This window comes from Onychomys torridus, chromosome 15 (assembly GCF_903995425.1).
Source record: "Onychomys torridus chromosome 15, mOncTor1.1, whole genome shotgun sequence".
Lineage (NCBI taxonomy): Eukaryota > Metazoa > Chordata > Mammalia > Rodentia > Cricetidae > Onychomys > Onychomys torridus.
The window spans coordinates 36,154,360-36,167,014 of record NC_050457.1 but is presented as its reverse complement, the minus strand read 5'-3'; the positions used below and the strand labels follow the sequence as shown (position 1 = coordinate 36,167,014).

At 39.6% G+C, this 12,655-nt stretch overlaps 1 protein-coding gene across 2 annotated transcripts in view; it reads right to left on the bottom strand.

Annotated features, from left to right (window-relative positions):
* Slc38a9 (solute carrier family 38 member 9) overlaps positions 1-12,655 on the bottom strand; it is an 80,829-nt gene that overhangs the window by 32,803 nt on the left and 35,371 nt on the right. For both annotated transcript variants that reach the window (XM_036207044.1, XM_036207045.1), the window contains 3 exons: positions 7,292-7,462; positions 3,545-3,604; positions 2,166-2,357 (listed from right to left, as the gene is read on the bottom strand). In XM_036207044.1, the coding sequence (XP_036062937.1) occupies positions 2,166-2,357; positions 3,545-3,604; positions 7,292-7,462 (423 nt within the window). The remainder of the gene's footprint in view (positions 1-2,165; positions 2,358-3,544; positions 3,605-7,291; positions 7,463-12,655) is intronic.

The following is a 12,655-nucleotide window of genomic DNA, read 5'->3' as shown; positions in this document are numbered from 1 at the left end:
AGACAAACAAACCCAGAGACCACTTATCACTTTTGTGTATCTTACAGACTGCTTTAAAAACCAGGACTGGAGAAATTATCTTCATTAATTTCATTTATAAAAAAACTAGGGTTGGGGATTTAGCTCAGTGGTAGAGCACTTGCCTAGCAAGCGCAAGGCCCTGGGTTTGGTCCTCAGCACCGGAAAAAGAAAAAAAAACAAAAACAAAAACAAAACCCCAGCTAGATTCTAAAGAATAAAAATTAGCCTTGTGAGTTATCAGAAAATGAAACAGAAAAGTAAGCCCAACGAGACCCAGACCAAGGAACTTCGCGTGCTCACTGAATGGGAACTGTTTAGTTAACTCAGGAATTCAGTGCAGGCAACAAGCAGAATCCATTACAGAACTGTCAGGTATACAAGAGAACAAAATCACGAAACCAACTTATTATGTTTTAGGTGCTGAGAGACCCCCAACACACTGGAAAGTCTGTCCAGTTAATCTGAAATGATAGAAAGAAAAACATTTGAGAGAGTGGACAAGTGAGCTAGCAGCTACGGGAGGCTCTGCCACACAGAGTTTTTGCGAGTGTAGAAGAGAGAGGACTGCTATCTTTTAACTAAAAACATGTTTCTTGTAGTGTTGGGGATCTAACTGAGAGCCTTGCAGGTCCACGACTAGGCAAGTGCTCACTGGGTAAGCTCCAGCTCCAGGCTGTTCTTCCTGAGAAAGTCGATCCAGTCATGACAGAGGCAATCAGACCTGTTTCTGTATGCCCCTGGAAGCTGCTGCTGTGAGGAAGTCACAGTTGGAAGAGGAAGGAAAAGACATCAGAATGTCTTAAGTCTGGTGGAAAGCCTGAGGACCACAGGGTCCCGCTGAGCAAACCCTCTGTGAGTTCACTCGTTTGGGAAGACTTGTTCCTCTGGAAAGTCAGCAGCCAGTCAGGAAATCACAGCGAGCTCTAGAAGCTGGACTGGGGGTTTAGAGATTCGCCCATTCACAAAGGTGAAGACAGGAGGCCGGGCTTCCGGAACAACTCCCTGTGTTCATGCTGGCTTACAGCATCCTGCTCTGGGGGAGACAGAGAGACCTGTCTTTACCCTTCCCTTTCATCTCCTGGGAACCCAGCAACATTTGTATTGTGTACCTCTGAGTTCCTTGATATAATGGGGAGCCTGGTTATTGTGCACTACAGCTGCCTACTGGGAGAGCCTTTGATGGGAGGTAAAATCCTCACAAGTCTTTGTAAGAGGTGTCTCCGGATTTCCTTTAGTTAACCAGATCTGAGCTTTCACTGAAGGTCTTTTTGTCAACTTAAATAGGGTCAAAATATTCCTTTGGAGGTTTCTGTAAAACAGGAGACACATACAGAGGTCTATTCCTTTAGGAGGCAACTGTGTTAAGAAACAAAGACTGTGTTAGAGCGTAAAAGCAGGATAAACCTAAGAAGCCAAGCTAGGGCTGGAGTGGAGCTCAGCAGTAGAGCCTGTTGCCCAGAAGGCACAAGCCCCTGGTGTCTTTTTGTTTGTTTTTAAAGCATTGGGTTTGATTCCCAAGACCACATGAAAGAAAGAAGGAAAGAAAGAAAGAAGGAAGGAAAGAAAGAAAGAAAGAAAGAAAGAACGAACGAACGAACGAAAGAAAGAAAGAAAGAAAGAAAGAAAAAACCTTAGCTACAGGACATCTCTTATGTTTAAAATGAGATGACAGTCTTTGTAGCCAAGGATGACCTTGAAGTCTAGCTCCTCTGCCTCTACCTCCTAAGGGCCAGGATTGGTGGCTTGGGTCATCACACCTGGCCATAAAATACTCGTAAATGGAATAAGGGGAAAACCTTCTGCAGCAAGTGCCAGTGTTCTCGTCCTTTAAAACTGAGGGTTCTTGTAACAGCCATCCTGATGTCTCCTCCTCAGACCTTAACCTGTTTCCTCCAGCTGAACTCTCACAGGAACGAGTTCTTCAAGGTTAGAATGGGAAACCTTCATATCAAGAAAACAAACCCCCAAGAGGCAAAAGGAACCTGAAATGGTTGTGTCTATTATTCTGTGCCAATCTTCATAGAAAAACAAAAAGCAACAAAATCAAAGTATCCTATGAATGAACAAATTCAGTAGATATGGACGGCCGGGAAGGTGACGCTCTCCCTACCCATACTTCTGAAGTCCCACAAAGCAGTACCTACCTAGGATATTAAATTTGGAAAAAAACGACGGCGATTTGAAGTTGAGCAGGGGCAAGAGGAGCCCTATCAGGTACAAGGGCACCGTCTTGGACTTACTCCACCACTTCTCAAACTGCTGGACCTCTGTGTCGTTGGAGAGAATCATGGAGCCGTTGTTAGGGTGGCTGCCACTCCCAGCGCTGGGACAAATCACTGCAAAAGTAAAGTGCCGTGTCAGAGGTTAGACCACACAAGCCAGAGGATCACTGTGCCAGGGGCTGGCGCCTGCTCAGCTGTTAGCACCAGCTTCTGGAAAAGGGTTATATAGGTGCTATGGGAATCTTTCACCTAAATATAAATAGTGAAAGGTAAGGGAATCTTAATTAGGACCAAGAGCAAGATCCCATAAGGTGCTCCGTGGCCCCATTGCTGGACACAAAATTTTGGGCTTATGGTATCTCAGTAATATGAGATGTATCATGCAGAGTAATTGTTGGCACCAATAACCATACAAAGGTCTAATAGCAGGCCTTTCTCTCTTAACATTTGTATTGCATTTATTATTTGTGTGTGTGCATGTCCATCACAGCACATGTGCAGAGGTCAGAGGATAACTTGGCAGAGACCCTTCTCTCCTTCTATTCATGGAAGTCTGGGGACTGAACTCAGATCATCAGGCCTGGTGGCAAAATACTTTTACTTACTGAGCCACTTCACAGATCCCTTTTCTCTCTCTCTCTTTTTTTTTAATAACAAAAATATCTATGGGTTAGGGAATCAAAAGCATAAATCCCTGACCACTAGTGAGGAACTGGAGAATTTGGAGTTTGACAATCCAAAAGGATTCTGGAATTTACCCCACTTGCAGAAGCCCAGAATCTATTTGACACCTTGAGGCCTGGGAAGTCTGGAGAACGTGTCTGTCTTCTCTTTCTCTGTGCCCCTTCCTTTCTGCTCTCTCAGCACTGTTTCTGTAGCTTACTTGCTGGGCGTTTACATGCTGCCGTGCGTGGAGGTCAGAGGGCAACTTGAAGGAGCAGTCCCCTCTTCAACCCTGCGGGTCTGAGGGGTCACGCTCGGGTTGTCAGGCCTGTTACCCTTGGAGCCATCCACCAGGCTTAGTTTCGTGCTCTTTTTAATTTATCCTCTTATGGTGCCAAGGCTCAAACCCAATGCTCCTCACATGCTATGCAGATGCACTACCACCAAATCACACTCATTTATTTTTAATAAATAAATCTATTCTGAAACATACTGCCAATAATTTTATAGCAACCCAGTAACAAAAGAACAATTTTTCCCCAACCATTTACTTAAATTGTGGTCACATGTTCTATTGTTAAATCGTTCTGGGAGCAGGATTGGGGACAAGGAAACAAACAGAATTCCAAACTACTTACCAGGGTTGCTATTATTAGTGCGCAGTATAGTGTCTGTATCATTAATGTGATGAATAAAATCTAAAAGTTAAAGACAAACATATAGTTAAGCAATGAATGAACCATGCCAAATCCCATCATCATCTAAGGTCTTTAGTTTATAAAAATGGTAATTTACTGTATCTAATATTATTGAGTACACTGACTCCAAGCTATTTCTTAGTTACATAATTTCACTTTTAGTTTTCTTTGCCTACAGGAATGATAATGTCATTTACTTCATAGGCCCATATGGAAAAAAATTACATAAACTAAGGTTAAAAAAAAAAAAGCTACCCGAAAGAGTGAATTAATGGTAGTTAAAAGGTCTGGAAGGAAGATAATGCATACAATTTTTTCGTATACTTAACATTAATTCACAGAAGTATAGCTACATTTTATGTAAAGCTCTCAAGTATGCCAAAAGGGAACCCAACCAGCATACATGGCCAAGCCTATCTGGAAAATCACTTAACGTTTTCCTAAGGTACAGTGCACACTTTTACAGAGTTAAGGCTGTGTAGTAACTACCAAGCTTGTAAGAACTGCGGAGTTAGAACCGCTGAGTCAGATGGAAGGACACAGACAAAGGCACGTGCTGCTAATGCCTGAGCATTCATGCCATTCCATAGTGAATGTGAGGGTGGGTAAACAGTGTGGTAGGTCTGTCTGTTTGTTGGAGACAGGGTCATGCTCTATACCTTAAAAAATAGAAAAAGAAACTACAGATATAATCATATTTGATTAGAGTAATGGGGAACATAGCATGGCTCATGGTTTCTCAATGGGTGTGATAATATTACCAAGGAGAAGAATTCATTACTGAGGGGAGGAAAAACTTACTTTTAAAAACATAATGTTCAGATACACACTTTATAAAAGATCTATCTATGATGGTAAATGTTCATTGGGGGGACAATTAGAATAAAATGTCTAAAAAGGTGTTCTCAAGGAGTAATAATATTTTTTTAAAAGTGGGGAGTTAGAAAACTCTATTACTGATATAAAAATATAGGAGATACCAGCCCACCATCCAGGGAGCAGTATGTAATGGCACACAGGTAAAGCCACAGAACATGTGGCGACATACAGATAGACAGAAATGGGCTGAGTTTAAGTGTAAGAGCTAGTCAGTAGTAAGCCTGAGCTAATGGCTGAGCAGTTTTAATCAATATTAAGCCTCCAAATGATTATTTTATAAGCAGCTGAAGAACAGTGGGTGAGAGAGATTTGTCTGGACTGTGCAGGGTTGGACCAAACGGGACACAGAAAAACTTCAGCTACATACTACAGATTATTCTAGAACAGTACAATGTTGACAGCTGATAAGGCTAAGTGAGAGAAACATGTGGATTCCTTTTCCTTAGTATGTATGTATGTATTATGTATTTATTTGTTTTGGTTTTCCAAGACAGGGTTCCACTGTGTATCCCTAGCTGTCCTGGAACTCACTCTGTAGACCAGAATGGCCTCGAACTCAGAGATCCAGCTGCCTCTGCCTCCTGAGTGCTGGGATTAAAGGCGTGTGCCACCATCACCCAACATGTGGTTTCCTTATATTGTTCTGTTATTTTGTACATGTTTGAATTTTTTAATAATAAAAAGTATGTGTTGTATAACAAATTGAAACTACATTTACAAAACCAAATTAAGGTATCAAGCAAAAAGTGTTTCTAAAGTATATAAGACTTTTACCAACAAAAACTTAAAAGACATTAAATAGAGACTTAAACTATGCTATGATCATGAAAAGAACTCAGCATCCTGGTACAGTTTTCTCCCACACCAATAAATCTAATGCAATTCTTATTAATCCTAAATCAATATCCTAATAATATTAGTTATGGTATGTTGACTGAAAATCCAATGCAATGTCAATCAATATCCAACTATATTGTTCTAGAATTTGATAAATTGATTGATTCTAAATGTATATAAAAGGATTATGGACCTTAATGCAAAAACAAAACAAAACAACAACAACTAAAAATGACTAATTTGAAAGTAAGATTAAAAAACAAACCCGGAATACAACACCATAGAAAAGTGAATACAAGCCATTCAGATGTTTACAACACAATGGTGGATCTGAGGCTCGTACATAATCAGAATGTGATCCCTGAAAGGCAAGTGATGGAAGGAGAGAACACAGTCCTACAAGTTCTCCTCTGACTTCCACACGTGATCCCTGGCATGTGTGTATCCACCTACATACATACATACATACATACATACACACACATACACACATACACACAGACACAGACACACACACACACACACACACACACACACACACACACACACACAATACAAATAAATGCAAAAAAAAAGCTTAAAATCAATATCCTTTATCCAAGTTAAAAACAGTATAAAAAGTACTTGGATTGAGTTGTTAATACCCTCTTCAGAATTCTAGAGCTGATCTGAGCAGGTAACAGTTCTGTGGTACAGAAATAATATATCATTTAAATTTCATTATTCTACTGTTTTCTACTTTTAGTTCCTAACGTTTCAGTGAGTAGAATCTGTTTACTGTTCAATTCTTCAACAACAAATACCAGTAAATTTCATAAACTTTTCTGTTTCAATACAAAGTACAAAGTGTTGTAGAAATACTTTATATTAAGTAGAGACTTAGAAGGAATATCACTTACTAACAGTTAACGTAGTCGGGGAGCTCACACACCCTGGCGTGGGAGTTACTGCTGCTGTTTGGCTGTGGACATGATGTGCCTGTGAAACTGCCTTCTATATAACTGTGTTTATGCTCATGGACTGGCGCTGCTCTCAGCTGTGGCCAGGGACCCTGCTTTTTGCAGTGGTCAGTGGTAACTGTGGAGACTCATAACTGGCCAAAGCACTGAGAATAAATGACTGTTGAAGGCCCAGTTGTAAGTGGGACAACTATAACACCCTCTCCATGGTTCAGGGAACATTCTGGAAGAGGAACCAGAAAAACAAAACCCTTAGGAGCCAGAGGAAGTCAGGGCGCTGACATCTGGGAATGGTGTGTTTTTGCATCTTTTTTTTTTTTTTTTTTGGTTTTTCGAGACAGGGTTTCCCTGTGTAGCTTTGCGCCTTTCCTGGGACTCACTTGGTAGCCCAGGCTGGCCTCCAACTCACAGAGATTCACCTGCCTCTGCCTCCCGAGTGCTGGGATTAAAGGCGTGGGCCACCAATGCCTGGCTGTTTTTGCATTCTTGAACTCACAACAGTTGTGATATCTTCATTAGTCTGGGCTTGTCGATAACTTTCACGGAAGGAGGAAGGGCTCTTGGGGCCACCCCTTCATGAGAATACATATGCAGGTAACCAGTGACGGGGAGGGAGAGACATTGTAGACAGCCGTGCAGACATTGCTAAAGCGCGTATGCTCCGGCAAACCAACTTTCACCCATGTTCGTGTGAGCAACCCTAATGAACCATGAAAGCAGAAGAGAGCTAGTTGGAAGAGGAAGGGGACGAAAGGGAGTGGAGGGCAATGAGAGCACAATAGGAAGTGAATATGATTGAAATACACTATGAAAATGGCAGAATGAAACCCACTGTTTATGTAAAAAATTAATGGTTGTACACAGGATATTTGAGGTCCTGAGCATAGAAAAGCTGAATCAAGCATATTGCCCAGGGTTATATGATACTTGACATATAAAAATGTAAGGTTGGAACTAAAACATTACAATGATATTTGAGGGTAACTTTGTTAAAGACTATATTGATACTTACTAAAAATAAACTTTCCAGTATTAAAAAGAAAATTAGACATAAGCACCCAATAAACTATCATTGCTCCAATGAGAGACACCAAGGAGAAAAGGAGACTTGACCATTGTCCAAAGGAGCCAAAATAATGTTTGCAGACATCTGGATATTCCCAGGTAGTTGTGTCCGATGTGCCTAGATAAAAATAAACGAGAAAGCATAAGACTAGATATTGGTCACATACTCTACATTTATAATTTGTATTCCCCCAATCAACTCAAAATAATTAGCAAAAGGTTATGGCTACTTTACCAACAAATACAAGAATGCATTACAGAAAAACTAGCAATTAAAATGTTAAAATGTTGTAAAACAAAACAAATGTGATTAGTGAAAAAGTATAATCTGAGAAACATAGCATCATAACTTTTTACAAGTAAAAAAGGCATTGATAACCAAGAGTAGGAAAATTAATTAGTCAAAACCAGAATACTCTTTCTTTTTAGTTTTTTGTGATGGTGTCTTGCTGCACAGCCTAGGCTAGCCCCAAATTTACAGCAATCCTCATGCCTCAGTCTCTCAGATTCCTGGGATTATAGGCATACATCACCCTGTTAGTTCATTTAAACACTACTTAGGAACATGAAGGAAAGTTGTCTTGAGTCATATTTTATGCTTCAAGCCAATTTAAATTTTAGGTAACTGAGCTAAGAATTTAAAAGTAAAGCTAGGCATAGAAGTGAACACTTGTTAATTCCAGACTCCAGTATGCTGAGGCAAGAGTATGTGAACTCAAGGCCAGCCTGGGCTACACAGTGAGTTTGTGAACAACCTGAACAAGACAAACATGGCAAGACGAAACAACAACAAAAGATTAACACATTAAAGTTAGGAAATAATATAGAAATCCACTATGAAAGGTTCTCCTTTTATCAACAAGAAACAACGTGCAATAGGGAAGATAGAAAGGCTTGTGAAAGTCATTTGAACACTGAGTGAGAAAGAAATTCGTAAGAAAATACAGATAAAAAACTAAGTGCAATATCAGATAAAGTACTTAGTAGAACTATAAAAGCACTAAGGAACTTGGGGATAAATAGAAAAGGATACAAACAAATGATACAATTGAAGAAAATCACACCTCTTTGCGAGCATAAGAAACAAAACAAAACAGAACTGGGAACACACAAAATAACGGCGGGCTTCCAAACAGCCTACCACTAATGTACAGCTGGGACTACTGGGAATCAGCACGGCTCTTAGACAGAAACTTGAATTTAGCCAGTGCTGCCTCTTTTTTCCCTTTTGTGTTTTGAACTAGGGCTTGAACCCATGTAGCTCTACACATGCTAAGCCTGTGCTCCACCACTGCATGTATCTCCAGCCCACACTTTTTTTTTCCCTTTAGTGGTCAAAATTTAAAGAAAATAATAAAAACAAAATCCACAAAATATGTACAAATTACTTTTAGAAGAGTATTTCTTAGAACAGTAAACAACAGAGGACATACATGTGTCACAGTACAGAATCAATCAACCAACTAAACAACAAACAAAAATAATAATGGTGACTGCAACCCATAAAGTTCCCTTAAAAAAGCGATGAAGTGGGAGGCAAGGCTGTAATAAAACATACTAGATGATAAGAGGAACACAAAGACATTTGTGTAAAAACACAGAAATTATTTGCTTTTCTACGGTTGCATTATTGGAATAGCAATTTGTCTCCATATTTGGGGATGGAATAAGAATAGAGGTAGGTATAACGTAAGAGTATGTTAAGTTAACTGCTGTCAAATTAGAGTCACTTTCTCCACGACTGCATGGTTTGTACTGCCGAAGTTACTTGCTGTGTGGTGACTAAGCAGGAGCAGTTCTATGAACGTCAAGTAGAACACAGCAGCCAGTACATGGCAGAAAGCAGAAAGAGCGCAGGCACTGAGCATGGCGGTGTGCATCCACATGAACACCACTAGTTTGGACGAGCAGATGGCTCAGTGGTGAAGGTGTCGCTGCTAAACTGATGACCTGAGTCAATCCCTGGATCCACATGATGGAACAAAGAACCAACTCCTGAAAGCTGTTCTCTGATTTCCACACACACTGTGGCACTCATACGCCCACACACATAAACAAGCATACACACACACACACACACACACACACACACACACACACACACACTAAATCAGTGTAACTGAAAAGAGAATTTTAGAAACAATGACAGTTTCATGAACAATTACTTCAGCCTGGTGTAGTAGTAGGTGCTTATATGCCTGCTACTCTGGAGTCTGAGGTGGGCGGACCAGTGAGTCTGTGAGTAGGAGGTGAAGGACCACTTGAAACTATGGCTTTGAAAACAGCCTGGGCAACAGAGTGAGATCTCTCTTAAAAACAAACAAACAAACAAACAAATAATAATTGTACTCATCTAGTTTCCAGAGGGAGGGGGATACAGTGTGACTGTCTGCCTGTCTCTCTGTGTGTATTATATAAGTTGGACTAATTAAGTATTGCCTGGCCCACAAATCTTGTATGTTCCGTTCTAATAGCATTCATACAGACATTGGGGTGTGAGAATAAAAAGAAACAACCACAAAGGAAAAACATTCTAGTCTATAAATGTCCAATTACGAATGGACTTTTCTTTCTTTCTTTCTTTCTTTCTTTCTTTCTTTCTTTCTTTCTTTCTTTCTTTCTTTCTTTCTTTCTTTTTGTGGTTTTCCGAGACAGGGTTTCTCTGTGTAGCTTTGAGCCCTTCCTAGAACTCGCTTTGGAGACCAGGCTGGCCTTGAACTCACAGAGATCCACCTGCCTCTGCCTCACAAGTGCTGGGATTAAAGGTGTATGCCACCACCGCCCAGCCTGATATATTTCTTAAATTTAAGGTTTTTATATCTTCTGTACTGATCAGGAAAATCTCAATCACTGGTTTATGTGCACAACCTCCTAAATTTTCTTCTACTATCTTATGGTTTTATTTTTTTCACATTCAGTATGAATGCCATCTAGAATATATTTTTGTATAAGGTGTCATACAGTGTTTTTCCCCAAACTGATACTTAGTTTAACAGACACCAAATAGGAATATTAAACTCATAAACCTGAAATTTACATTTCCTTTTCTAGTCTAGCTTTTATAAAGATTACATTTTTTTTAAATTTCATGTTTATGGATGTTTTTGCCTGCATGTCTGTGTAACATGTATGTACGTGGTGCCTGAGGCTAGAAGAGGACATTTGATCCCCAAGAGTTACAGACAGTTGTTTGATGGCATGTAGGTACAGGGATTTAAACCTGGGTCCTGGAAGAGCAGCAAGTGATTTTAATCACTGAGCCACCTCTCCAGCCCTTCCACTCTGGTTCTTTCCTATTTTCTGCTTTATTAGAATGACTTTAGAGTATGTTTTAATAGCTGGTAAGTCTGAGTCTTTCATACTGCTTCCTTTTTTCTAATTTTCCTGGCTGTGTTTGAAGTGGGACTGGATTTACACGTTTGATTTTCTGTGGTTCACAATGGTGAATCTTCCAAACCACACGGTATGTTTTCCTTACTTGTGCGGTTGAGTTCTTGGGTTTAGGCAGTTTGCATTTTCCCTTATCACTTGTGTTCTCCTCCTAAATTTTGTGAGTCCTTAGAGTTCATTGCTGGGGTGAGTGGAACAATGTCCTTTGCACTGTAGTTCTAGCTGCTGGTTCTTGACTTCACAGCAGGCAGCTTTCAGATTCTCATTAATTCTAATAGCCAGCATTCTGATACAATTTTTTGTTATTATTACTAGTCTTTTCCAGTTTTTATATTAGTTCAAAATTCTTTTGCTGTATTTGATAATATCTCAAAAAACACTATGAGTAATTATGAACATCCCTATGTTTTCTTGACTTAAATGGAAATAAATTTAAGGATTTTATCACTGTAGAATGCTGCTGGTCCTGGTTTAGGGGTAAAGTCTTTAACTTGTTAAAAGTAGTATTTTCCTTAGAACTTTACTAAGAAAAGGAGGCTGAACACCATCAAATGCCTTTTTCGGGGTGTCTATTGATGTAACCATGGATTTTGTGTTGGGTTTAATATAGCATCCTCCTTGCCTCACTAGAGTAAGCCCTATTTTAAACACAGAATATTATTTTTGTACATCACTGATTCTATCAAGTAGTATTTTGTAACTGTTTTTCTTTCTTTTTATGTCCTGTCAGGCTTTGCTTTAGGGTTTGTTGACTTTGTAAAATGAACTGATGCAAGTTCACCCTTTTAAATGGGAGCGGTTAAGAAACACAGGCATTACCTGTAACAGAGCAAACGTAGGGAGGCCATGTTCCCATTGCACAGGCAGCCTGATGTAAGATCCATACTTGCTGCATGTGTACAAAGAGCTCTTCCCATTTCAGTCAGAACTGAAACTGCAGAAACCAAGGCTGAACAAACTCAACTGGAAACTTGAATGGCTTTTAAACAAGACTTCTCCCAAGATGTCAAACAATACTCCCCAAGTGACTAAGACTAGGTTTAATGAAAGAAAGAAGCTGCAAACTAGATGTTGCTTTGAACATGCTAATAAGACTGAATGAAAAATACATGTCTGTCAAGCCCTAAAAGTACTTATATATGTTTTGCCTTTTTTCTTTTTTCTTTTTTCTTTCTTTTTCTTTTTCTTTTTCTTTTTTAAGAAAGAGTCTCATGTAGCCTAGGCTGGCCTTGAACTCCTTATGTAGCTGCTGATAACCTTGGATTCCCAAATTCTGAGATTATAGAGATGTACCGCCACACTCGGTTTAAAATATGTAAAAATGACTCAAAAAGATGTTTCTGTGTAGTAGCATACACTGGTCCCAGCTGCTTGGGAGAATAAGAAGTGTGGGTTGGATGACAGATTACTTCTACTCAGGATTGAAACCAGCCCTAGCAATCCAACAAGCCCCCATTTCAAACTTAAAACTACAGAATCTATACACGTGAGTAGAGGAAATGAGTTTATACAACTTTAAGAATTGCTTATACTTCCATATTTTTCTATGGATATTTTATGCTTTTAGGTCTGTTATGTGTAAGTCAAAACAAGTAAACAATAATTGGTAAGAACCATAGAGTTCTTAATAGTTTTGACAAGGGCTTTATTTTAAAAAACATTACATTTTTGGGGGCCAATGAGAGGGACAGGCCTTTGCCACCAAGCTTTAGAACCTGAGTTTAATCTTCAGGACCCCCACGGTGAGAAAGCTGCTTCCGTCAAGTAGTCTCTGTCCATGTGCACTCATGCACACCCAGTAATAAAATATAATCATTCTTATAAGGACATTAGCATTAATAAATGGATCCTCCAAAGAACCCCCAGTTCTGAATTTCAGAGGGAGCCAGAAATTTGTTGACAGACTGGTCAGCAGAAAGCC